General features: G+C 44.5%; 1 protein-coding gene across 2 annotated transcripts in view; it reads right to left on the reverse strand.

Annotated features, from left to right (window-relative positions):
* The window catches only part of KIF5C (kinesin family member 5C), a 168,339-nt gene that overhangs the window by 57,484 nt on the left and 84,616 nt on the right, over nt 1-26,239 (reverse strand). For both annotated transcript variants that reach the window (XR_012333124.1, XM_033860351.2), the window contains exons 9-11: nt 24,834-24,938; nt 24,315-24,463; nt 9,780-9,928 (exon numbers count right to left, since the gene is read on the reverse strand). Coding sequence is in view for 1 of the 2 variants with exons in the window: in XM_033860351.2 (XP_033716242.1) it covers nt 9,780-9,928; nt 24,315-24,463; nt 24,834-24,938 (403 nt within the window). In the remaining variant the exon portion in view is untranslated. The remainder of the gene's footprint in view (nt 1-9,779; nt 9,929-24,314; nt 24,464-24,833; nt 24,939-26,239) is intronic.

A 26,239-nucleotide genomic window follows, 5' to 3' on the forward strand; every position in this document is an offset into this window, starting at 1 on the left:
GTTTACCATCAGTTTCACACTCAGTTTGCTACAATCAGTGAGTGTCTGCAACATTCCAAACCTCACCCAGTTCTCAGCCTGTAAAATGCATTCTGTGGAAATTCCCCAGGAAAACTGTCCTGAGCCAGAGGGAATTTCTCACAGGAAAAAAAAAAAAAAAAAAAAAGACACCCCAAAACAAAGGAGAGAAGAACTGAACTAATCCATGGCTTCATGAACAGTATATATCAAGTCTCAAGAAACCCACCTGAACACTGATCGTGTACATTTATCTCAATATAAACAAAGCACTGGGATGGTTAGCTTTGCTGCCTAAGACTCCATTATCTCACTTGATAATCACAAACGGTACCACAGGCCTCCACGTCAAATACAATGAACACTCAATGATCTCACCTCGGTATCACAGTTCCATTTGAAGCAGCAACTTGAAGCAAAGCCTGGAATAAATGATTACTTTGCTGAATACAGAACTGAGCCAACCTTTTTTTCCTCTGAAGCTCAACTACACTGCACTGTACCTAAGCTTTTTTCTAAAATTATTGACCTGAAACAAAACCAGAATATCTGAGTAGCCTTTGAGTTGAATCGGAACCAAATCATTATTTCATTCAGTTCCAATTCCTGGTTTGAAGCATTCATCAACAACCTTAGTGTGCAGACCGGATTTCATCCAATGAAAGGATCTATATGATCTAGAGCCTGCTATGTCCATGGGCTATAAACGCAGTACCATGTTCTAGTTCCTAAGGATTTGTGTGTGTGTGCTTCAAGACATTATATATATATAAAATTATAAAAATATATATGTAAATATCTTTTTTTAACCATAGAGTATATACTAAAACTTTCGCCCTCCTTCTCCTCTACCTCCCAACTCTGTTCCTTCTCTAGAGAATTTCACCACTAACACTTTGGTAAATGTCCTTCCCCCACTCGGATCATGACTGTATCTCTCTCTAATTTTTCAATCCTAGCTTCTGAAATTTGTGAACAGGGCAATCCAGGGCAGTATGAATTGACCTTCCAGCTAAAGCATATCGAAGATGAAATTCTTAACTGCACTAGACCAGAAACCAGCCAGAATACAGTCATATTGTCCACAGGCCAATTCAGCCCAAGTCCAGAGGTAAGATACAAAAACATCTGAAAAGGGCATATTCCCTGCATTCTTTGGTTCCAAATGGCCACAGAGGCAGTGAGGTTGGGGTGAGCTAAGGAGTCGCCCAGTGTGTATTTCCGTTTGTCTGGGTGGGCAGGAGTCAGGGATGAATCCCACAACCTAGCAGTGGGTGACCTGCTCTAACCAAAAGTCACAGGCTTGACTACCCCTAAAGCTGCCTTCGTCTTCCACTGAGAAGTTATAGCATTACAAAGTTCCAGAGTTGTCCCAGTTTAGAGAGGTTCAACAAGCTAGCCAACACTGCTCTGAGGCACCTGAAAGTGACCTACAGACACTGCATAAACATGGTCAGTGGGACAGTAAGCCACCTATCAAGCCATTTCCTGATTAACCTCTCGCTTTTTGTAAAGGCGAAGAAATAACAATGCCTTTAACACAGCACTGTTCTAAAGATTAATTAAACTAGTATATGTAAAAAACACAAAAGTCCATCTCTTATCCCCTCCTCTTCCTGATGAATTGTCAACTTTTTAGGTTTTGCAGATAAAATATCATTTTTACTTATCCTGAGATTAGTGTTTCTGGGGTCTTCACAATACCTTTGGTAGTTAGAGCTCAGTTCCCCCCAAAAATACAATACAGCCATAGGAGTAGTGCCTTTAGGGTTTATTTATTTTTAACATCTTTATTGGAGTATAATTGCTTTACAATGTTGTGTTAGCGTCTGCTGCATAACAAAGTGAATCAGCTATACGTACACATATATCCCCATGTCCCCTCCCTCTTGCATCTCCCTCCCACCCTCCCTATCCCACCCCTCTAGGTGGTCACAAAGCACCAAGCTGATCTCCCTGTGCTATGCCGCTGCTTCCCGCTAGCCTGGGTTATTTTTATTATTGTGAAAACAATATTTGAAACCTATAGCAGGTTTTCTGGTTTCCCTTGAACAATTCTCTGAGTCGAAGCATCAACATGTCCCCCACAAAACTACATCTAAACAGCGAGCCCATCCCAGTTTTTATTCTAAAGGTCAGGCAGTCAGTATTATTTTTTGCAGCAGCCGTTCAGGCCAAGAAGAACAAAGCAGCAACACACAGGAACAAAAGCAGAGGGTGTCTGGGGGAGAGCACAGCTCCTGCCCAGAGAGGAACCAAGAACAGGTTTTCCCAAACACCGCTGCCCTTCAAAGGACCGAGCAAATGACTTCCAGAAGCGTCCCTGGTAACTACACTGTCCAGCTCACAGACATGTCTGGGGATTGTAAATTCCCAGCACTGTGAAGGACCTGACACTAGGCAATCTGTCTCCAAGGCAATCTCACAGCATTAATGGAGAATATTCCCTGCAATGCAGTGGATAGGGTCTCCGGAGAAGCCCCCATGAGGTGATTATGGAATAACTGATTGTAACACAGAAGACAGCTGCAAACAAACCCTGGAGAAATAATGCCCTAAAATCTGGAGGTAGGAGAACAAGAAAAGGATCACAAATGAAGATTAGCATCTATTTTTATTCTCCTTTGCATGAAAAGCAAATTTCTCTTAGTTTATCCCTTGAGGAGTTATAAGGAAAGAGCTTATAATATTGTAAAGCATCTGCTATTTTAGAATGAAAACTCCGCCTCCCACCCCCCCAAGAAACATTTCCCTTTTTTACATAAGCATTCTGGCATTTCCTAATTTCCTATTGTCAGATGTAATTACCTTTAAGGACTAAAACGATTTGTGTGTACACAGGAGCATTCAGTTGGAGCATACCTATAAGGTTGCAGAGCACTTTAATTATAAAATGAAAACCCCCCAGAGGGCATAAATAACATTTCCACAAGAAGTAGAAATCCATCAATTGCAATAAACAAGAATGACAGACTAATCAAAAATTCTTGTTAGTGCTATTAGTTAAAAAACGCTAAAACGGGCTTTTGGGGGTTTTGTTTTTTCAGAAAAAAAAAAAAGAAAGAAAGAAAACCATTAGGCTGCCAGTAATTCATTAAAATTTCACACATGAAGTAGCAACAAGCTAGTTATCCTTTTCATAAATGGAGTCCCTACAGCCTCTGGAGAACATAGTAAGGTAATTGGCTTCTCTCTGCAGCTCCAGGGCAAAGATTGGCTGGTCACTCACAGCTTCTGCCAGGAACCAGATCAGATCTGGCAAAGGAGCCACTCTCTTTTAATACCAATTAAACAGGCCCGGTGGCAGACCTAATGGCAGGTAATTTCTATATCAAAGAGACGAAAAGGAAACCTTTAAGTTGCCAGATGGGCAGCTGGATACAAGATGTCATTATATAAATGGGAGGTTTAAAAAAAATCATTCCTTTATGGGATTATTTTGCACTCAAAGAGCATCTTTTACCCTATTTCCTCAAGACATTGTAAGAGTTTAAGACATTCTCTAATCCTTTCTACAGTAATTTTCTAATAAACTGGTCACCCAGGACTCAGCATCCTCTTTACATTCTTCTTAAACAGGCCACACGATTCTCCTAGTGATCAGTATTTCTATTAGTGTTTCGTTGTGCTCTCGAAAGAAGGAAGAGGGCCTAACAAATTAGACCTCTCAAATGAAATGCTAACTTCTGAAGTTCTACAATAATCATGAGTCTGAGAGGGGGGCCAGCATCTTCTACATATTTAATGCCAAAAAAAGCAAATTGGGTCCGAATTACGGAGGCTGCACAGTTCCACAGAGCCCCCATCAGCCTCGAGGTTACAGATTTAGCTACTTGGAGAACCAAGCCTGCTGGCCTGGCAGGTTTTAAGTCTGGAGAACAAATCTGCTCTAGAGATTGCTGATTTTTCCACACCTTCTCAGATTGTGATGAAATAATTTCTTTGCAGGACTTCAGCAGATGGGGTAAATCTACATCCACTCTGTTAGAAAATATTACATTATGCAAGAGATGCTGCAGATATGCAGGTTCATCAGGTCATTTCCCTGCACTTCTGACACCTGGATATTCAGGGCCTCTTTTTCTGACTGAAGCCCTTGTAAAAAGTTATCATTTTTTTTAAGAACAAAATTCAAAGAAGTACCAGAGAAGAGGGCATGTGTAATGACTGACCTGGCAGAGACTGGGAACGATGGACTCAACCCCTCTCTAAGCATCATGCCCCTGGGCCTTCAGCCCTCCTTCCCCATCCTCTTGTCTAGAGTCTTTTTGATGGATTGAGGAGGAGGGGGCAGCGGTGAACTGGAAGCTGAACTACCTAAATCTATCCCCACTTACAGGATGGTTCAAATCCTTTCTGTACATCCGATCAACAAGCAACAGAGCTGGAAAAAAAGAAAGATCCTATTTCTGACAGCTGCCCACTCCCTCTATCTGTCCTTAAGCAAGTAGGCTGAACTTGCTAAAGTTGCCAACAGAGCCTCCAGATTTGCAGAAAGACTGCCCGTCGATTTTAGCCCACAAGATGTCACTAGGAGATTGTGGTGGACATGTGTTGTTTTTCAGACACTCAACAGCCACTCCCACAACAGCACCTTGACTGCCTTGTGAGGAATTACCCTCTCCAGTGCATGTAGTCTTGGTCAGACAACACATCAGGGTGTCCTGTCGTTCCCCAGACAAAGCACACCACCCAGTGCAGTATCCTCTGACCCTCCAGGGCCTCTGGGTGTCCAACGCACGAGACAAGGATGGAAACACATTTAGAGGGGATCCACTCCAGGTGTGGCCCCTTATAAGCCCAGTTCCTCAGCTGTTCTTTCGGTTCTGTGAGTCACTCATAGCCTTCTTTTTTTTTTTAACTGAAGAATAGCTGATTTACAAAGTTGTGTTAGTTTCAGGCATACACCAAAGTGATTCAGTTATACATACACGTCTATTCTTTCTCAGATTCTTATCCATTATAGGTTATTACAAGATACTGAATGTAGTTCCCTGCTTTCTCTTTTTGTTTAAGCTGGCAGGACCTTCACTGGCCCAGTGGGGAATGGAGCCAGGAGAGTGGAGGGTTCTCCCCACTCCTGCTTTGTAAAAACAAGGTGTGAGGGCTTCCCTGGTGGTGCAGTGGTTGAGAGTCCACCTGCCGATGCAGGGGACACGGGTTCGTGCCCCGGTCCGGGAAGATCCCACATGCCGCGGAGCGGCTGGGCCCGTGAGCCATGGCCGCCGAGCCTGCACGTCCGGAGCCTGTGCTCCGCAACGGGAGAGGCCACAACAGTGAGAGGCCCACGTACCGCAAAAAAACCAAAATAAAAAAAACAAGGTGTGACGCCCCCCCCCCCCTTAAGCTCCCACGCACATGCCCTGGGCCACGCTGCCTGAATGGCAGTGGCAGAAATGAATTAAGGCTTGGTGTGGTATGTGCATTACTACGAGTCCCAGGCCATGTTCTGAGAATCAATGTTCTACTACACGCAGTGGAGAAAACCGCCAGGCTTGCATCGGAAGTAGCCCATTATGCTATAATATAGGTGGGGATGGGGTGAGGACCAGACTACAGGCATGTAATAGGATAGTATTTCATGGCTTTTGAATGACTGGGCAGGGAATGCTCTCTCCTGTGGCCAACTGTATCAGACGTACCGCTCTTCACTTATTTACAGTATCTGCCTGGGCCCAACTGGCCGCTGAGACATCATATTATTTTGCCTCTCCTACTCCTTTGTATTCCTACCTCATTCTGTATAACAGCAAACCGGCAAAAGCACAGGCATGCAAACATATGCATGCTTTTCCCTGCTACACTCCTCCTCTCCTGCTCTCCTACCGCTGGAGTGGGGCAGCCAAATTCTTAAATGGTAAACACTGTGCGAGGAAAGGAATCTCTTTCCCTAGGGAGGGTGCACGCAGCTGACAACGCTCCTTTATCACGTTCTGACTGCAACCCGGGAATATCCATGCGTAGCCGTCACCGCAGTGAACTCAGCGGCTGCCCTCCCACACGTTTAGAAACAAGGTGCGTACCAAATTTCAGAAGCAAGTTGGAAATAGCCTGCCACTTGGGTTGTAGTGGAGGGCACTGCCTCTTCTCTCCACTCCACCTTTCAAAATCCCTGCTCTCTAGTTGACAGCCCAGCCGTGCCCTCGTGACCATGAGGAATCAGGGTGCACGGGACACCACGGAAGGAATTCCAGTCCCTTTTTTTCACACTCATCTCCATGGCCTAAACACAAACCACCAGGGCGGCATGCAGGCTGTACCCACAAGGGAAAGAGAATGAATTCAGGAGTCAAGCGCCCTGTGGAGTCACCTAGGGCGAGTCTCCTATCCTGCCTCAAAGGGCTGCCGGAGGATTAAACACCTAGTCTCTCGGAACAGGACAGAAACCCTCCGGGTTTTGTTGGATGTGCAGTTAATCCTTAAAATAGTTCTTCATTCATACCTGGTCAAAGGACCACTCCACCATGCCTCCACCTGTCTCCTTTCCTGCCTGACATTTTTATACCACTACAGTAGGTTCTCTACATTTGAAAACTTTTGCTTCCAGAAAAAAAAAGTGTTAGCTTGCCGGACAGGAGAGCTGCATCGATCTCCCTACTCTTAATCACTCAGTGATTACGTGGTAATGGTGGGGGTGAGTGGAGGGGTCTCTCAAGACCCTTCCTCTTCTCTTCCCTCTCCTCTCTTCAGGAGTCTATAGAGGACCTCACCCCTACCTATGACTTCAATTACCTCCAGAAGATCCATGGCAGCTCCCCTGAGCTCCAGACCTAACTTCTTATTTGGCATTTTCACCTGGATGTTACATCGGCACCTCAAACTCCCTTCTCACCTCCCTCGCCTCCCTTCTGGTTCTCCTCCTGTGTTTCTTGTCTCAGGGAGCACTTCTGCCCTCCATCCAACTCAGCAAGCTAGAAAACTTGACACTCTCTCTCCCTACGGCTTACTCCTCACCAAGCACTGCTGATTTCACCTCCTAAATACGTCTCCGGTCCGTCCATCTCTCTCCCTTTCCACTGCCTTGTCTCTCAATTCAACGACTATAATCTCATCTCTGGAAGACCACCCCAGGTCCTAGCCCTCCTCCCACACCCTCCAGTCCATCCTCCAACACAACCAATGGATCTTCAAAAATGTAAATCTCATCATACGATCTGCAGCTGAATAACCTTGAATGGCTTCTCACTGCTTCCAAGATAATGACCAAAATCCTGAACAAGGACTACATAGCCCTGTACGGGCCTGCCTGTCCCTCTCTCACCCATCTCAGTCCGTCTCGCCCAGCCCCAGATCTCCACACTGGCCATCGCTCCCGCCCCGTCAGGGTCATTGTAAACCTGGCTCCTCCCACCCTACCCGCACTTCCACCCTCACCTATTTTGCTCAGCTAACTGCTCTGTTTCTCTCAGATCTTATTCCCTAGGTCACTTATTGGGGGAAATCTTTGCTGACTTGAGTCAAGCTCAGGGCCCTCTGCTGTAATAACTCTTAGCACCTTATACTTTCCCTTCTTGATGAACAGCACAGACTAGCATCACACTGTTATTCATCGCGGTTGGAGACTATCTCCCCCACCAGCCTGTAAGCTCCGTGAGGGCAGAGACCATGCCTGACTGCTCACCCTTTAACCTCCGGCACTGCATTAAACACATGCTTACTTAACAGACATTTATGAAAGTCTATCACGTGTCAGAAACCATACATTAGTTCTCCTGAATTATGTAAGTTAAGGGCTTAGGTAGGATCTCACCCTATAGGGCATGGAAAACAGTAAATTTCTGAGTGGATCTGCAAGGTGGGACAAAGAATTAAAATGATGTCAAGTGAGCAATCCGAGAGCAGGGGACAGCACCCAAAAGAGATGCAAGGCATGAGCGTGGGTTAGGCAAACAGGGCAGTGGGCAGACCCCAGAGGACAGCTGACTAAGGGATGGAGAACTGGAGGGTTGGAGCTTGGCAAAGGACAGGAAAGAAAAGAAAAACACAAGGTTAGTTGCCCACACCACAGTGTTTCTAAGGCCAGTTCCCCCTCCCCTTGTCAAAAGGCTTTACTGAATGTTCCAGTTGCCCAGCAGAGAAGTGACCCAAGAGAATCCCAGAAATAGAACAAAATTTCATACAGCCACTCCCTGCCTTGCCAAGCACTCCTCCCCACTCTCCTACTCCTGCCAAATTGCAAGGAATCATCCACCAGCCGCAGGTGCTGAATTATTCAATAATTCCAGCAGCTTTCAAAACACTTGTGCAGCTAGAAAATCTCCCCAAAAGAAAAGAATTGTGTTATTTAGGCTACTAGGTCATTTCTTGAACCTCTCTTGAATCCTGGTTGCCCACGTAATTGTTTTCTCAATTGAACAGTAGCTCATGGACACCCCACCCTTCCTAGCAAAAACAGTGGCAAACATACAATCACAAGATGATCTGCTGCTAACTCTGCAGTTATAAGCAGGCAGGTTACCTGCCAAACCTGCACAGCCATCCCTAGGCTCCTGCACTTACCCAAGATTGAGATCTGATGCAGCACCCGAAATAAGTACCAAACCCAGCAGCAGAGAATCTGAAGAACAACCTCCAACTATCCACTATTCCCCTACACACACACCAAGCTGCCTTGTTTCAGTGACAAAAAAAAGGGGGAGACTGCTACCTTCTAACCTCCGTCACCAAGCGAAAACCATTAAAATAATCTGTCTGAGCCTGGATCTGGAAACCCTTCTTCAGCACCTCACCCACAACCCACCCACCACTGCATGTCAGCCCTCTGAGATGTTTTCTTTGAGCAGAACGAACCAAAGAGAATGTTTCAGGGAAAAAGAAAAATGAGTCACGAAACAAGCCTTTAAGGCTCCATTTTAGGACAGAGTTTCTTCAGGAATCCCCTATTTCTGGCTCTGAAGAAGCAGAGCATGAAGATGAATTGGGCAAATAAAAATGCAAATATTTGCCAGCGGTGACTTTTAACCCCAAATCGATTATAAGACTCACATAGGGGAGAATGATATTTTTCATTTAATCAAAAGCAATCAGAGCCCCCAAAGTCTTGGGCACTGCCCTGTAAACCTCAAATATGGCTACCAGGGAGTGAATTACAGTGATAGACAGAGGCGCATCTCACTGCAAATAGATTAAGGGAACCTTGTAAACAGTCACTTGCCCACACTAAGCATGTATGTCAGGGGCTTCCCTGGTGGTGCAGTGGTTAAGAATCCGCCTGCCAATGCAGGGGACACGGGTTCGAGCCCTGGTCCGGGAAGATCCCACATGCCGCGGAGCAACTAAGCCCATGTGCCACGACTACTGAGCCTGCGCTCTAGAGCCCGCGAGCCACAACTACTGAAGCCTGCACACCTAGAGCCTGTGCTCTGCAACAAGAGAAGCCACCACAATGAGCAGCCCATGCACCACAACGAAGAGTAGCCCCCGCTCACTGCAACTAGAGAAAGCCTGCGCACAGCAACAAAGACCCAACGCAGCCAAAAAATAAATTTTAAAAAATTAAAAAAAATTTAAAAACCCTTCCCCCAAAAGACATCGGGGAGTTTGGGTAAAAAAAAAAAAAAAAAAAAAAAGAATGTACATCAGCCAAGTGATGGGGTGGGGCGGGGATGAGTGCTAGGGAATAAGACAATATCTGCTTGTTCACATAGGTGGTTGCAAGGCAGGACCAAGCTCCACCATCATCCACTCTTTCCCAAATGCCCCAGGATGCCAACAGTTGTAGGGGGAAAAAAAGCACACGCTCATGCCTCATTCTTCCTTACCATTTCTCCACCTGTTTAGCTCCATCTCCAGATGCTGGAGAACATTCTTCAAAGTCTTGTTTTTCTCTTTCTCTTTTTCATATTTCTTCTTCCATTCTTCTGCTGTCAGCTCCAGGTTCACAGAGACTGTATTCTTGATGGTCTTAGCCCTGGGGTGAAAAACATAAGGGAAAAATTCTGAGCATAGCTACTAGCATTTGCTAAATCATGAATATAATTAAGCCTCAAATTCCTTTCACACCAGAAGACTGGGACTTGGGGAGCACGGGGGACCCTGGCACTTTTACCTATCACCCTCCTAGCTGTATTAATGGCACCATTATTCCTAAGGCTCTAAACTCACCTTTCCGTTTTTATTTCTCCTTTACTTCCTGCCAGTCTCTAGATCCCATGGGATTTTCGTTCTTTTTTTTAAATGAATTTATTTATTTATTTATGGTTACGTTGGGTCTTTGTTGCTGCGCATGGGCTTTCTCTAGTTGCGGCACACGGGCTTTCTCTAGTTGCGGCGAGCGGGGGCTACTCTTCGTTGCGGTGCACAGGCTTCTCATTGCGGTGGTTTCTCTTGTTGTGGAGCACGGGCTCTAGGTGCACGGGCTTCAGTAGTTGTGGTGCACGGGCTTAGTTGCTCTGCGGCATCTTCCGGGACCAGGGCTCGAACCCGTGTCCCCTGCACTGGCAGGCGGATTCTTAACCACTGCGCCACCAGGGAAGTCCCAGGATTTTCATTCGAATTATCTCTTGGGGTCTTTCTCTATTCCCTCTGCCACCACCTTGGTCTATGTTCTGAGTAACAACTTATGGTTATAGCGTTTTTCAAACATTCAGCATCCTCCTTTAAGCATCTTACATACCACTACCAGATTCATCTGCCCAAGTAGAGCTTTCTTTCAATTCATTTAACTGTGAAACACTGGGGATATACCAAGACAAACGAGACAAGGTCTCTGGCCTTGGAGCTTACAGTTTCTCATACCAATAAATACACAGACAAATCAGCTGTTTCTCTTACCCACATTTGGTACCTAGAATCATCCCTGATGTGTTTAACACATGCCAACACATGACACCCGAGACAGGTGGGTCACTTTATGAACTCAGCCTGGCCAGGTGAGACCGTGGCTCCCTGCCAGGCACATCCTTCCCCACCACCCAGGCAACTGTCACCAAGTATGAGTGGAGGGCCCACTTTTCTCAAGAAAAGTCAGAAATTAAGATTTTTATTTGTATCTCCCAGCTTAAGACAATTCTTCAGAATGATGTGTGGGACAAACAAACATGTCTAATGGACACCATTTTGCCACTTGGGGTATAAGAGATGGAGTGGCCTCCTAGGATGGATGGCCTGGGATGGAGTGTGATGCCACAGTGGATTTTGGGACAGTATCTCAAGGGAGCAAGAAGTGAGAGTTAAGGCACTGGGGGCTCCAGCCAGTAATGAAAACCAAATACATGACTCACTGACTTATGCACAAAAATGAACACATAAGCAGATCTGTCCAATTAAAAAGTAAATTGATGGAGGGAGATGCAAGAGGGAAGAGGTATGGGGACATATGTATATGTATAACTGATTCACTTTGTTATAAGGCAGAAACTAACACACCATTGTAAGGCAATTATACTCCAATAAAGATGTTTAAAAAAAAAAAAAGTAGGGCTTCCCTGGTGGCCCAGTGGTTGAGAGTCCGCCTGCCAATGCAGGGGATACGAGTTCGTGCCCCGGTCCGGGAAGATCCCACATGCCGCGGAGTGGCTGGGCCCGTGAGCCATGGCCGCTGAGCCTGCGCGTCCGGAGCCTGTGCTCCGCAACGGGAGAGGCCACAACAGTGAGAGGCCTGCGTACCACCAAAAAAAAAAAAAAAAAAAAGTAAATTGACGATGGCAGAATTCCACTTATTGCATACTTCTGAACAAGTACAAACTTCATTTAAAAATATGTGATATCCTGTTTTATTTGCTATTGACTTTTTCATTTTAAACTCCCACCAGTTCTTGTCCTGTCACATTTGCTGGCACTATCTGATGTGTGATTCGGGTTAATTGCTGTTGTCATGAAATGACATTTTGGACATTTCTATTACAGTGAAAGAAATTCAGCAGTCCTCACCAGTGCTGCAGACGTCATTCCGAAAATTAATTCCTAAAGCAGACAACTAAATAACCCAACTGTCAAAAGAGGAGTTAAATGATTTCAATGTAATCATTTCAGTGTAATTCTCCCTCACTCACTGTAGCTTAAGGCTGCTGTCCCCAGAAGTGCTTCAACTAATTTTTCAAATAACAGCAATCTTATTGCTACTTTAAAGTCTATGCCGACTTGACACTTTCACCTCACCTTCTAACATCCTCAGGCAGTGTCGTGGGTGTTTCTCAGATACAAGCACAAACACTGCAGCATCCATTACCAACTTAGGTTAGTAAGAAAGTGAACAATAACCTATGGCTGAAATGCTTGTGGACATTTAAGGGCATACTTTGAGGATACTAATCTTTTTTTTTTTTTAACATTTCTTCCTTCCTCCCTCCCTCCCTCCCTCCCTCCCTCCCTTCCTTCATTTTTGCGTTGGGTCTTTGTTGCTGCACACGGGCTTTCTCTAGTTGTGGCGAGCAGGGGCTGCTCTTTGTTGTGGTGTGCAGGCTTCTCACTGTGGTGGCTTCTCTTGTTGTGGAGCATGGGCTCCAGGTGTGCGGGCTTCAGTAGTTGTGGCACACAGGCTCAGCAGTTGTGGCTTGCGGGATCTAGAGCGCAGGCTCAGTAGTTGTGGCGCGTGGGCTTAGTTGCTCTGCGGCGTGTGGGATCTTCCCGGACCAGGGCTCGAACCCGTGTCCCCTGCATTAGCAGGCAGATTCTTTTTTTTGTTTGTTTTTTGTTTTGTTTTGTTTTGTTTTTGCGGTACGCGGGTCTCTCACTGTTGTGGCCTCTCCCGTTGCGGAGCACAGGCTCCGGACGCGCAGGCTCAGCGGCCATGGCTCACGGGCCCAGCTGCTCCGCGGCATGTGGGATCTTCCCGGACCGGGGCACGAACCCGTGTCCCCTGCATTGGCAGGCGGACTCTCAACCACTGCGCCACCAGGGAAGCCCGGCAGGCAGATTCTTAACCACTGCACCACCAGGGAAGTCCAAGGCTACTAATCTTACTTTTTACATCATAAAGATTCTCTTGATTTCCAGTGATACTAGAAAGAGAAGAGTAGAGCCTTTATGCTATACTCAGGCAGGTTTAGCCACAAGTCCAATTTTGTGAGCGGACCCAACAAGGTTATCCCTCGTATAGCTGAACCTCATTCTCAAAGTTCTTTTAAGTTGTTGAGAAAATTCTTTTTCTCCCATTTCTGTAGTAATTTGAGTCCTGGCAAGAGATAGTCTACTCAAATTGGGAAGAGCTTAACAAAGGTATGGGAAGGGTGATGGGAAATAACAAGGGGTAATGGGTACCCCACATTAGTGATGGGGATGCCGTTACCACCCTTAGGCTAAAGGAGTCCCAGAGGGAGGGAGCTATAAGAAGAAGGCTGTCCATACTCACAGATACAGGGAATGAACTAGTGGTTACCAGTGGGGAGAGGGAAGTGGGGAGGGGCAAGATAGGGGTAGGGGATTAAGAGGTACAAACCACAATGCATAAAATAAATAAGCTACAAGGATATATTGTATAGCACAGGGAATATAGCCCATATTTTATAATAACTATAAATGGAGTATAACCTTTAAAAATTGTGAATCACTGTTTTGTACACCTGTAATTATATAATATTGTACATCAACTATACTTCAATTTTTAAAAAAGAGAACAAATTTAAAAATAATTTTAACCCTTAAAAAAAAGAAGAAGGCTTCCCAGTAGAAGCTGTAACAGTCTTTGGTCTAAGAACACAGCCAACCCAAAGTGACCCTTCAGGGAAGCAGTCAAGAAATGAATACCCTGACCTCATTCTCTCCTCTCCTCATGACTGCCTGCCCATGTTCCTTCCCCATTGGTGGAACCTAACTGGAAGCCAGAGGCAAGGGAGCCCATTGTAGCTGTCCAGACTGGTCACTGTCCCAGGGCACAGAGCAGAGCAGAGATGGTACAGAAACAATCCAGAGGAGCAGATGGAAGATACACAACCCAACTCCCATTTGGAACTGAGAACAATGGTGGGAAACCACGTCTCCTGCTGCTGTCCTAGACAGACTCCATTCAGTCCCAGATGAGGCAAAAACATCACGCCTCCCCATCCACTGAAGGTAGAACATGAAGAAATCAGCTAACACTGAATGGGAGAGAGATCAATTAGCCCACAAGTGTTCTACAGATTTAAAATAATCTGAGATAAAATCTCAGGAGTTTTGCATGTGTCTGTAGAAATTGACAACCTGATTCTAAGATTTATAATAAAAATAAAGAGGGCCGAGAATAGCAAAGACAGTTTTGAAGGACAAAGCTAGAGGATGGAATAGCAACATATTATAAAGCCACAGTAATTGAAACTGATTAAATAGTCCAGAAACTTTAGAATACAAACAGAATAGATTATCCAGAAACAGACACTCAGCTATGTAGCCATTTGATTTATAACAAAGGTGCGCGTACAGCACAGAGGGAAGGGATGGTCCTTTCAGTACACGGTGCTGGGGCAGGGGTGGAGGTGACGATCTTTATCAACTCCCCCAGTAACATATAAAAAATTCTATTACAGATGAATCATTTGCATAAACGTGAAAGGTAAAACAATAGAGCTGCTAGAAGAAAACAGGAGAGTATCTTTAAGACCTTGGGGTAGGCAAAGATTAATTTCTTAAATAGATAGAAAGAAAAGATAAATTTGACTTCATAAAAATTTAAAACCCTCTCTTCATTAAAAGTCACCATTAAAAGAATTAAAACATACGCTGCAAAGTGAGAGAAGATATAAACAATCCATATATCTGCCAAAGGACTTATCCAGAATAATCCCTATAAATCAATCAGAAAAAAAGCAGACAACGGGTGAAAACACTGGGCAAAGATCCGAATAGGAACTTCACAAAAGAAGTGCCAATAAATACCACCCACAAAGGGTGCCTTCAGGGAAATGCAAAATAAAATGACAACAGGATACTTCTACACACCCAATAGGATGGTTAAAAAATTTTAAACTGATAATACCAAGTGTTGATGAGGATGTGCAGTGACTATAATACTCAACTGCTACTAGAGGGAGTATAAGCTATTCCAATCATTTTAGAAAACTCTTTGGTACTATCTATTAAAACTAAATATCTTACATCCTGTGAGCTAGCAATTCCACTCATAGGTATATAACCGACAGAAATGAGGACATATGTTCACCTAAAGACATGACAACGAATGTCACAGCAACTTCATTTATAATAGCCACAAGCTGAAAACAATACAAATAACCGTCAACAGTAGAATGGATACATACATGCCATATTCATACAACAAAATATTATCTAACTATGAAAACTAAACTACTCCTACACCTAACAATGTAGTGTACTTCACAGATACAGTGTTGCATAAAAGAAGCCAGATACAAAATAACACTGCATGTTTCTATTTGTATCAAGTTCAAAGACAGCAAACAGTCATCTAAGTTGACAGAAGTCAGAATGACACTTACCCTTGAGAGTTGGGTACTGACTGGGAGGGTTCAACGAGAGGCTTCTAAGATGCCAGGTGGTGGTTACATGTGAATATACATGTGTATTTAAATTTTAACTGAGTTGCATACTTAAATGTATTTTACTATATGTATGCTATATTCAACAAAAATAAGTTAAGAAAAATAAATTGATGTGGAAAGAAATCAAGTCAGATACAAATATTTCTAAATTGTGGAAGAAACAAGAGTTACTAAGAGAGATACTGAACTTCTGTGCCTGGATTTATTTCTTTTTAATAGAACAAATATTCTCCTATCTAGGAGGTTGAAACCAACCTTGCAAAATGAAATAAAGAGTGTCTTGGTCCCTTGCTCCCACAAGAGACCTAGAATAAAAGGATGATGAACATGTATAATCTCTTGTTGCTTCTTACCATGAACTTTAGGAAAATCTACAGAGTAAAAGGGCCTAATGATTAGGTTCTATCTAATTTTGCCGCCAGTGTGGATTAGCTAGTGGTCTGATGAGTTTTCTTTTGTTTTGTTTTGTTTTTGCCCTGTTCACTGTAGAGCATGTCCAAGTGTCTTCCAGCTCTCATACTCATTGCTCTTTTATTTTGGTATTTTCCACATACGTGCTAGCTGTCAATCACACTAAGCAGCGTTACATCTGGACCCTCTGTTCAAACACAGTGAATAAACATGGATCCTGGGCACTCAGGACACAGTGCCAGGACCCATGAGCATTTCCTGCTCAGCCTGGTTTGCAAAAGGATTTCAGGTAGCTAACAAGGAAACATAGAATTGATGGGATAGCAGAAATTAAGAAATGCTCTTAAGGCAGGTTTTATCATTTTTTCTAGCTGAAGCTATATAGCAATAGCAATACCACCCAGCCCCATAGTTTTGAGACATCACCTCCTTGATACAGGAAAAAAAACCCAATAATCCATAGGAGCCTTACCATAGCCATGAACTGACTACTCATTCATCATCTTTATGGGTCAATCTCACTCTGCTAACAAATGATTAATCCAGTGTGACCTCATCACTCAGAAGGGAGCACAAAAGTATCTTGGGTCTTCACTTTCAGAGATCCTCAGTTTGGTTTTTCAACCAGATCCCCTAAGCTGTATACAGAAATAAATGCCTGTTCCACAAGCTATGACCACAGCAGACACTGAGCAAAATCCTAAAAGGCTACTTAGGGGAAGAACCTTAATTGATATTAGGTTTACAGCTTAATAGCAAGACCTACTTAGCAGGAATGAGTCAAATCTTAAAGGTACAATGATCAGGGTTTCTGTTTTGCAGTTTTTCTTTGTTTCAGCTTTCTTTAGAGAGATAAGTACCACTTAAATAATACGATCTAGGCCTGCACCAGATATAATATCTCTTCTCCCCATAGGGAGGGAACCAGGATCCGGTTTTTAAAAGATCTCAAAGCTAATGAATGTTAACCATTTCTGGAGAAGGCAGACCAAGCATAGCAGAGAGAGAGCAGAGGCCACAGTACATACTCCACCTAGATCTCCATACAAACACAGTTACGTCAGAAAAGGATACACTGACATATTCCACTGAAGGATGGCAACAGGAAGACTCTACCCCTCTGTCCTCGCGTGTTCTGTTATGTCCTCCTCAGCACCTCTCAGTTCCTCTGTCACTGAACTCGCAATTTACTTGTTCAGAACCACATGCCCAGGCTTCCAAGATTACTGATCGTGTGCATTTCTACCACCTTCATTAAGCCCCCATATGTGATGTCACCATTATTTGGCACTTGAATCAAACCCTTGTTGAAGAGGGGAAGTCGTAGAACCACTGGTTCACATCACTCTATGTCCTGTTAAATCCCATCCCCACCTATTTCCTGAATAATTGCCTATATTTGTACTTTCTGGCCAAGATCAGTTCTAAATGATATAGAAACTACATACTGTTGGAGTTTCTTCAAATTACCTCGGCCTCCCCTGGAACAGCCAGGAAGATGTTTGCTCTTGGTACCTTCCTATCTCTTGTTTACAGCATTTTCTTTCCCTCTCCAGGATAGTAGTGGCATTTGAACAAGGAGCTCTAGACAAACCCACACCTTCAATGCATAGAATAAATCTGTAATGTATGATTCCACATGGCGAATGGTGTGCGTGAGAGAGATAAAGAGACTGAGATCTCTTGTGGGGTGGAAGAGGGTAGCCCAGCATCCCTCTCTATCAGTCAGGGTTCTCCAGAGAAACAGAACCAACAGGAGGGAGGGAGGGAGGGAGAGGGAGAGGGGGAGAGGGAGAGAGGGAGAGAGGGAGAGAGGGAGAGAGGGAGAGAGGGAGAGAGGGAGAGAGGGAGAGAGGGAGAGAGGGAGAGAGGGAGAGAGGGAGAGAGGGAGAGAGGGAGAGAGGGAGAGAGGGAGAAAGAGAAAGAGAGAGAGAGAGAGAGAGAGAGAGAGATATCTTATATATCTGATATCTTATATATCAGAGAGGATATCTATCTATCTATCTATCTATCTATTGAAATTGTCTCACTGGAAACTCAGGCAGAAATCGATGCTACAGTCTTGAGGCAGTTTCTTCTCCAGAAAACCTCAGTTTTTGCTCTTAACGTCTTCATCTGATTGGATGAGCCTCACCCCTATTATGGAGGATAATGTGCTTTACTTAAAGTCAACTAATGGTAGATGGTATCCACAAAAAAATTTCAGACCTAGGTTAGTGTTTGATTAAATAATTGGCTACTACAGCCTAGTCAAGTTAACACATAAAACCATCACACCTTCTAATCTGCTCTGGGTCCTAGTTCCCATATAAAACACCTAACCTTCTTCTGGACACATGACTGCCGCAAAGCACCTTTCCGTTTCCCGGTAAGGCCATTTCCCTGCCCATGAGTCGGGGATGTAGGGAAGGAGAAATTAAAAGCTTTAAATTTTGTCTTTTGAAAAATTTTAATCTCTGGAGAAACATTAAGAAATGACCAGCTTGGGTAAAGATTTGGCATCTGGTTAAACTAACTGTCATCCACAGCGTTTCCTCCTCCAAGAGCAAAAATTAACCCTATTGGTGTTTGGCAACAGGCCCTCCAACAGGGGGTGATTTGATTCTTTCTCCATCCTATGTCAAACCTGCAGCCAAGCATCTCCCTTGGCCAAAGTGCTTGCTCTCGTCCCGCAGGGAACTTGTTATGCTCTGGGGACATGCATTTTGCACACACACCACCCAGGCTCTGCCTAATCCAGCTGCCGTTAAACTGAGCATGAAATGGCACAAGTTTTTTTTCAACAAGTGCATATCGGAAAAAGAATATTACTTTTCCTAAACTATCCATTCCCCTTTCACATTTAACATATAAATAAAGCCTGTGAATTATTCATGCTGGATCAATCAAACTCTTGGTGTCAACAATGTGCTGATTCAGGCTTTTTCTAAACTGATTGGTCTGCCCCCTGGGGACTCACTTTTCCCTCATTACCATCACAAATCAAGGTACATTAAATAGGCTTCCATGACTGGGTGATTTGATAATTGTTAACTGGGTGATTTCCACACTTCTAAAACTTAAAAATAACCTTTTTGAATAGTGCTATAAAAGTACTTTGGGGACTTCCCTGGTGGTGCAGTGGTTAAGAATCCGCCTGCCAATGCAGGGGATACAGGTTCAAGCCCTGATCCGGGAAGATCCCACATGCCGCGGAGCGGCTAGGCCCGTGCACCACGACTACTGAGCCTGTGCTCTAGAGCCCGTGAGACACAACCACTGAGCCCGTGTGCCACAACTACTGAAGCCCACGTGCCTAGAGCCCGTGCTCCGCAACAAGAGACACCACTACAATGAGAAGCCCGCACACCACAACTAGAGAAAGCTGAGTGCAGCGATGAAGACCCAATGCTGCAATTAAATAAATAAATAAATTTATTTATTAAGATTAAAAAAAAAAAGAACGCATTACTTTTCCTCCAAAGGTTTTAGTATGCCTGACAGCACTTCATTTAAAAAAAAAAAAAAGGAGGGGCTTCCCTGGTGGCGCAGTGGTTGAGAATCTGCCTGCCAATGCAGGGGACACGGGTTCGAGCCCTGGTCTGGGAAGATCCCACATGCCGCGGAGCAACTGGGCCCGTGAGCCACAACTACTGAGCCTGCGCGTCTGGAGCCTGTGCTCCGCAACAAGAGAGGCCTCAATAGTGAGAGGCCCGCGCACTGCGATGAAGAGTGGACCCCCTTGCCGCAACTAGAGAAAGCCCTCGCACAGAAACGAAGACCCAACACAGCTAAAAATAAATAAATAAATGTATTTTTTAAAAAAAAGGTACTTTGGAAGACTAATTAAAGACTAAGAAATGAAACTCTGGGAGCCAGATGAAAAAGAAAAATTGGTGAAAGTGCTCTAATTTGAGTCCCCATCCCTTAAAGCAGGAAGTGTTCAGCTTCCTGACAGAGGAGGGTTTTTGACTCTCTGCTGCCCTCAGGCACCTGTATACTCTGTCATGTTTCTACTGTATCAAAGGACCTACTACTGTTTTATTCAGAACATCAATACAGTATAGCCTAGCAACAAACATGGACTTTCTTTGTGTCCTTGAAAGAACCACGTGGCAAGAACTAAGGAACTTCATGCTGCCCTTAGGTTTGTCCACCCCTGCAACAAGAATATCATGAACACTCGTTATACTGAATTTGGGAGATGCCCGGCAGTCTTTTCTGAGTTCATAGTGCTTAATCTCATTAGCTATCAGATACCATGTCTAATCTGATGTTCAGACTCATGTCTGTGTGTAATTGGGTTCAATGTGTGTAGTTAACAATAAAGCGGGTACTGGCCCCACAGAGAAGTTAGATGTCTTTGAAGAATCCATTAACTAACTCGAAGATGGAGGAAAGGGAACAAAATTTCACACATTTCTAATTAAGGGCAGGAAAACAAACCAGATCGAAACCCAACCAAATTTCTGGACATAATGGTGTCATAGTTCAGCAACCGCTCTAATGTTCTAGGGATTCCTACATAATAAGCATTAGGTTCATCTGTTCATTCATTTTGATAACATTTGTCTGCTGACCACCTACGGTGTCCTAGTTGTCCTAGGTGCTTGTTGGGACAACGGAGGCTGGTAATAAACTAGTCCTTGTCTTCATGGAGCCTAGTATCCAGATGACTCTGACTAAAGATTATAGACCAACCTATTTCATTTGAAAATATAATTGACATACTATTTATTTCCTGGAATCCTAAATTATCAGCAGGATTTCTTTTTTTTTAACATGCACACTAAGGGTCTTCTAATTTTTATATTTTTTAACATCTTTATTGGAGCATAATTGCTTTACAATGTTGTATTAGTTTCTGCTGTATAACAAAGTGAATCAGCTATATGTATACATATATCCCCATATCCACTCCCTCTTGCGTCTCCCTCCCACCCTCCCTATCCCACCCCTCTAGGTGGTCACAAAGCACCGAACTGATCTCCCTGTGCTATGCGGCTGCTTCCCACTAGCTATCTATTTTACATTTGGTAGTGTATATATATCAGTGCTACTCTCCCACTTCGTCCCAGCTTACCTTTCCCCCTCCCTGTGTCCTCAAGTCCATTCTCTACATCTGCGTCTTTACTCCTGTGCTGCCCCTAGGTTCATCAGTACCTTTTCTCTTTTTTCTTAGATTACATATATCTATATATAGATTCCATAAATACGGTATTTATTTTTCTCTTTCTGACTTACTTCAGTCTGTATGACAGTCTCTAGGTCCAACCACCTCACTACAAATAACTCAGTTTCGTTTCTTTTATTGTATATATGTGCCACATCTTTTTTCTTTCTTTTTTTTTTTGTTGCGGTACGCGGGCCTCTCACTGCTGTGGCCTCTCCCGTTGCGGAGCACAGGCTCCGGACGTGCAGGCTCAGCGGCCATGGCTCACGGACCTAGCCACTCCGCGGCACGTGGGGTCTTCCCGGACCGGGGCACGAACCCGTGTCCCCTGCATCAGCAGGCGGACTCTCAACCACTGCGCCACTAGGGAAGCCCTGTGCCACATCTTTTTGATCCATTCATCTGTCGATGGACACTTAGGTTGCTCCCATGTCCTGCCTATTGTAAATAGAGCTGCAGTGAACATTGTGGTACACGTCTCTTTTTGAATTATGGTTTTCTCAGGGTATATGCCCAGTAGTGGGATTGCTGGGTTGTATGGTAGTTCTATTTTTAGTTTTTTAAGGAATCTGTTCTCCATAGTGGCTGTATCAGTTTACATTCCCACCAACAGTGCAAAAGGGTTCCCTTTCTCCACACCCTCTCTAGCATTTACTGTTTGTAGATTTTTTGATGATGGCCATTCTGACCGGTGTGAGGTGATACCTCACTGTACTTTTGATTTGCATTTCTCTAATGATTAGTGATGTTGAGCATCCTTTCATGTGTTTGTTGGCCATCTGTGTATCTTCTTTGGAGAAATGTCTATTTAAGTCTTCTTCAGCAGGATTTCTTTAATCATTCATTCCAGAACTTTAATTCTACTCCTACTTCATTCAGTCCTGATCCTTATATTACACCCATATCCTTGTACATTATGTCACGTTCAGTCCAGTCCCATACATGACCATGACTTTCCCAAGCCTGTTGAAAGATGGAGGAAAGGGGGGACTTGCAATCACTGGACACCTTATTCTGTGCCAGCCCTTGTGCTACGTAAAAACTGAAGCAACTCATTTAATCCTCCCAATAATTATCAGAAGTAGGTGTTATTATATTTCTTCATATAGGCAAGGAGATTCAGGCTCCAAGAGAAGGAAATGAGAGAAAAAAATGGGTGAGAAGCAGAGCTTAGCTTCAAAGCTGGAGTAACTGACCCCAGAGGGCTGTGCTCATCAAGGTCCCTGATCAAGCAGCCCACATGGAAGAGGCTGTGGGTCAAATGATATGGTCTCGGTCCTATAACATCCCGCACATTTAGTTATTTACTGGCTGTGTGCTCTCAGGGGCAGGACCTAATGGCTTGGAGCCAAAGCCTCAATTTCATCCTCTGCACAAAGGGGAGAGATGCCTACCTGACAGAATTTCTATGAGGATTTTGACATGCCTGGCACACACTAGTTCCTTTAAAAAAGTGCTAGTGGGTTTCCCTGGTGGCGCAGTGGTTGAGGGTCCGCCTGCAGATGCAGGGGACACGGGTTCGTGCCCCGGTCCGGGAAGATCCCACATGCCGCGGAGCGGCTGGGCCTGTGAGCCATGGCCACTGAGCCTGCGCAACCGGAGCCTGTGATCCGCAACGGGAGAGGCCACAGCAGTGAGAGGCCCGCGTACCGCAAAAACAAGAAACGAACAGAAAAAGAAACCAGGAGAGATGGGGCAGGCAGGATGATCCCCACAGTCCTCTACGTTTCCCATAAACAGATACAGGTTTATAGGTATTCTGTGACCCTTAAGAAAAAGTAGGTGTTATCCTACTGCAATCCATTGACCTAAGCATTGTGCTAATCAAGGAAGTGATCTGAGAGGAAGTAAAGGACCCAAATCCAATTTAAAAGATATATTAGTTCTACAACCATTCTGTGTAATTATTATTTATTTAGACATCCCACAGGTGCCATGACTGGGTAATTCTATGTTCTGTTGAGGGTTCAGGAAATGAGTGGGGTTTAATGCAGTTTAAACAAGCCGTAACAATCTCCCATTCAGAATGCCGACCACCATCTGGCCTTTCGCTAGGCATCTTAAACGATTTCTCAGGCATAACCACACAACACACTCCCAGGAGGAAGGCGGAGGGAGTGCTCCGTGCATAAGGCAGCTGGAGCCCACAGAGAACTGGTAACTTGTCTAAAGATCACACAGTTGTTTGAAGGGAATGACAGCAGTAGAATCCACAACTCCCAACCTCAGGTTCAGGCTCAGCCCATTGAGCATGGAAGATGCTCAGATGGTCCCAAGCCACAGCACCCCAGCACTCTGGGAACTAGCACCTGAGGCAGCCATGCAGGGAGGATGGGGCTCAACACCTGGAACTGACAGACCATGACTGAAGGTCAAGAAAGGAAGGAATGAACTAATCCATACCCATGAATGTTGTTGTAGGATTACTTTTTTTTTTTTTTTTTTGCGTTATGCGGGCCTCTCACCGCTGTGGCCTCTCCTGTTGCAGAGTACAGGCTCTGGACGCGCGGCTCAGCGGCCATGGCTCACGGGCCCAGCCGCTCCACGGCATGTGGGATCTTCCCAGACCAGGGCCGAACCCGTGTCCCCGGCATCAGCAGGTGGACTCTCAACCACTGCGCCACCAGGGAAGCCCTGTTGTAGGATTACTGACTGTCCTTGCTGCCTACCTCGTAAAATTCTCAGACATCTAGGAAATCTCCTTCGGACATTTTTGAAGGTGAGAAGAGGGTGGCCACCCTCCCCTTTCCTCAGCATACATGCTGCATCTCCTACCCCCAGGGTAGGTATCAGTATTTCTTCTCCCCACCCTTTTATATTTATGCAACTACTCTACAATCACCTAAGTTTCAGTTATTCTATCAAGCAAATTTGCAATGGATCCCAAATATGGAAGTACTTACTGGTAGTAGTGGTACCACTAATCATACTACCAAGACTGGCAGTTACCAGTCAAGTTATATACACTTGAAATTCTGTGAACCTGAGAGACTTAACTGCATGACGAACAAAAGTAACACTCCACGGAATAACCAACAATCACATCTATAATAAGTTTGAGTTGTTTTTTTCAACATCATACCTTTGATAGGCATATTCCTACCCATTATTTTAAAACATACTTGTTCCTTTGGCCTCAATCAATGATGTCTCAAGTTTACAGGTCACCTGCTAGATGCAATTTACTAAACAGCCTGCTTGCTTCCCTACTCTGTTCCCTCTCTGACCCTAGCCCCTCGCTGCTCACTCCTAACACCTAAGACCCAGCTCAGAGCATAGGTTATGGAGGCCACGCCCACCTTTGTCCAAACATTAGCGTTGACTTGGTCTCAGCTTCATTGAACACCGAGGGAGAACAGCAAATAACGATGGTGGTTCTACAGTTCCCGCCCAGAGAGTCCTGAAGAATCCGAGTCATCTTGCTGTCCCGGTACGGCACGTGTGTTTTCTATTTAGGAAAAGAAAACATATTGGCTGTTACAGCCCATTCAAAGAGAAAATACAGAGGCAAGCAAGTTAGTGACGGGAGCTGGGCTTAGAAACATGTGAAATAAAAACCTGTTGCCTGGTCTTTGGATCTTGTCAAAGTTTAGAATGCCCATTCTGGGACCACCCGGGTCATATGAAATTAGCATCACCATTCACACATTTTAATGGGCTAGATTTCCCAGCAAGCAGGGCGTCCACAGCCAGGATTCCCCCTGTCCCTTTCTGAACAAAAACAAATGAATCTCTGGGGTGTGTGGCCAAGAGAGTACACGAACTCAAAAGGTGACTTCTCATAATATCATTGAATAGATGGGGACAGGATCACTTACTGTCCCTTCTGCCAAGGCAGAGATCACGTTTCCAAGAGCAGACAAAGACTTATTGATATTTTTAGCTTCGTCGAGAACAGCTCCCTCGGCACCAGTTTTGCTGACCTACCAGAAAGAAGAGAAAACAGTGAGCTGCACAGGACAGCAAAAGCACAGAGGAGAAAATTCCAATTCACAGGAGGGCAAGCGGGGAGGAAGGGACTGACGTGAATCCTCCTGGAATGCAGGGGAAAATAAAGGTAAGTAAGAATCATGGTGATAAAACCTTCCCTTGTACCTGAGGCTGGGCATTTGTTCTCTCTTATTGTCATTTTCCTCTCAACTAGGTTTTACGGGGAACAGCTGAGATGCCTCAAGTGTAGAGCTGCGGATGCTTCCCAGGGGACATTTGTTCAGGGACACCAGGCTCCAAAAGTGCTGTCACTACAGAAAGGCTGGGGTCCTGCGAGACTGAACCACAGTCTACATGCCCAGGAAGCATTAAGAGAAAACACGGTCCCAGCCACAATGAATGCACTATTGGGAAAACGTAGATTACAAGCTCCAACTTCAAGCAAAGGACAAGAAGTGGTAGGGATGGTTATCCGGACTCTCTGCTCCTTCCCTACTTATTCCCATAGCAAGAAAAAAAAAGGAACAATCATCCAAAAGGAAAAATACTCGACAACACATGTAAGGCAAGAAAATGTACATTACATAGTGAATTTGTCTTTTTTCCTCTGCAGTTAGAGGGACCATGCACCATTCCTCCTCGGCTGTGTTATTACTGGTAATTTCCTATTTACAGCATTTGCTCTAGGTAGAAAGCAGTTCACAGATGCTAGAAAAAAGGGAACTCAACATGATTCATAGCTCTGCTGACTGGACAAACGACACGGTGGGGAGCGGCTGCGCTCTGAAGAAAGAAAGAAAAGCAGGGAAATGATTTTAAACTGTGCGAAGATGGATTTCAATTCTGTATAAAGGAGAAACTCCCAACGATAGAGATGAATGCATGTCCAAGCGGAGATTTTTTCCCAAAGAAAAATTCAAAGATTTCTCTGGAAATCATGTGTGGGTCCCCTGCTTACAGATGAAGAAATCACAGAGCTGCTGTGTCACAAGTATTAATAGTAATAGTCTATTCACAAGGTGTTGTTTAAGGTGCTTTCACACTTGAGCATCTTAGCTCCATGAAATATGCGAGACAAGTACAATCACCTTCCTTTCACAGACAAGAAAATTTTGAGCTCCAGGGATGTCAAATTGCCCACCCAAGGGAAGAACACCATTTAAGAAAGACAGGACTAAGACCCAGAGCTCTGTTCTACTAGATCACACTGCTACATTCATGCGGACACATCTAGAGCAAGGAAAACAGATGTTAGCACAGGAAATGACATGCAGGACCACAACTTTAAAATGCC

This window comes from Tursiops truncatus, chromosome 7 (assembly GCF_011762595.2).
Source record: "Tursiops truncatus isolate mTurTru1 chromosome 7, mTurTru1.mat.Y, whole genome shotgun sequence".
Lineage (NCBI taxonomy): Eukaryota > Metazoa > Chordata > Mammalia > Artiodactyla > Delphinidae > Tursiops > Tursiops truncatus.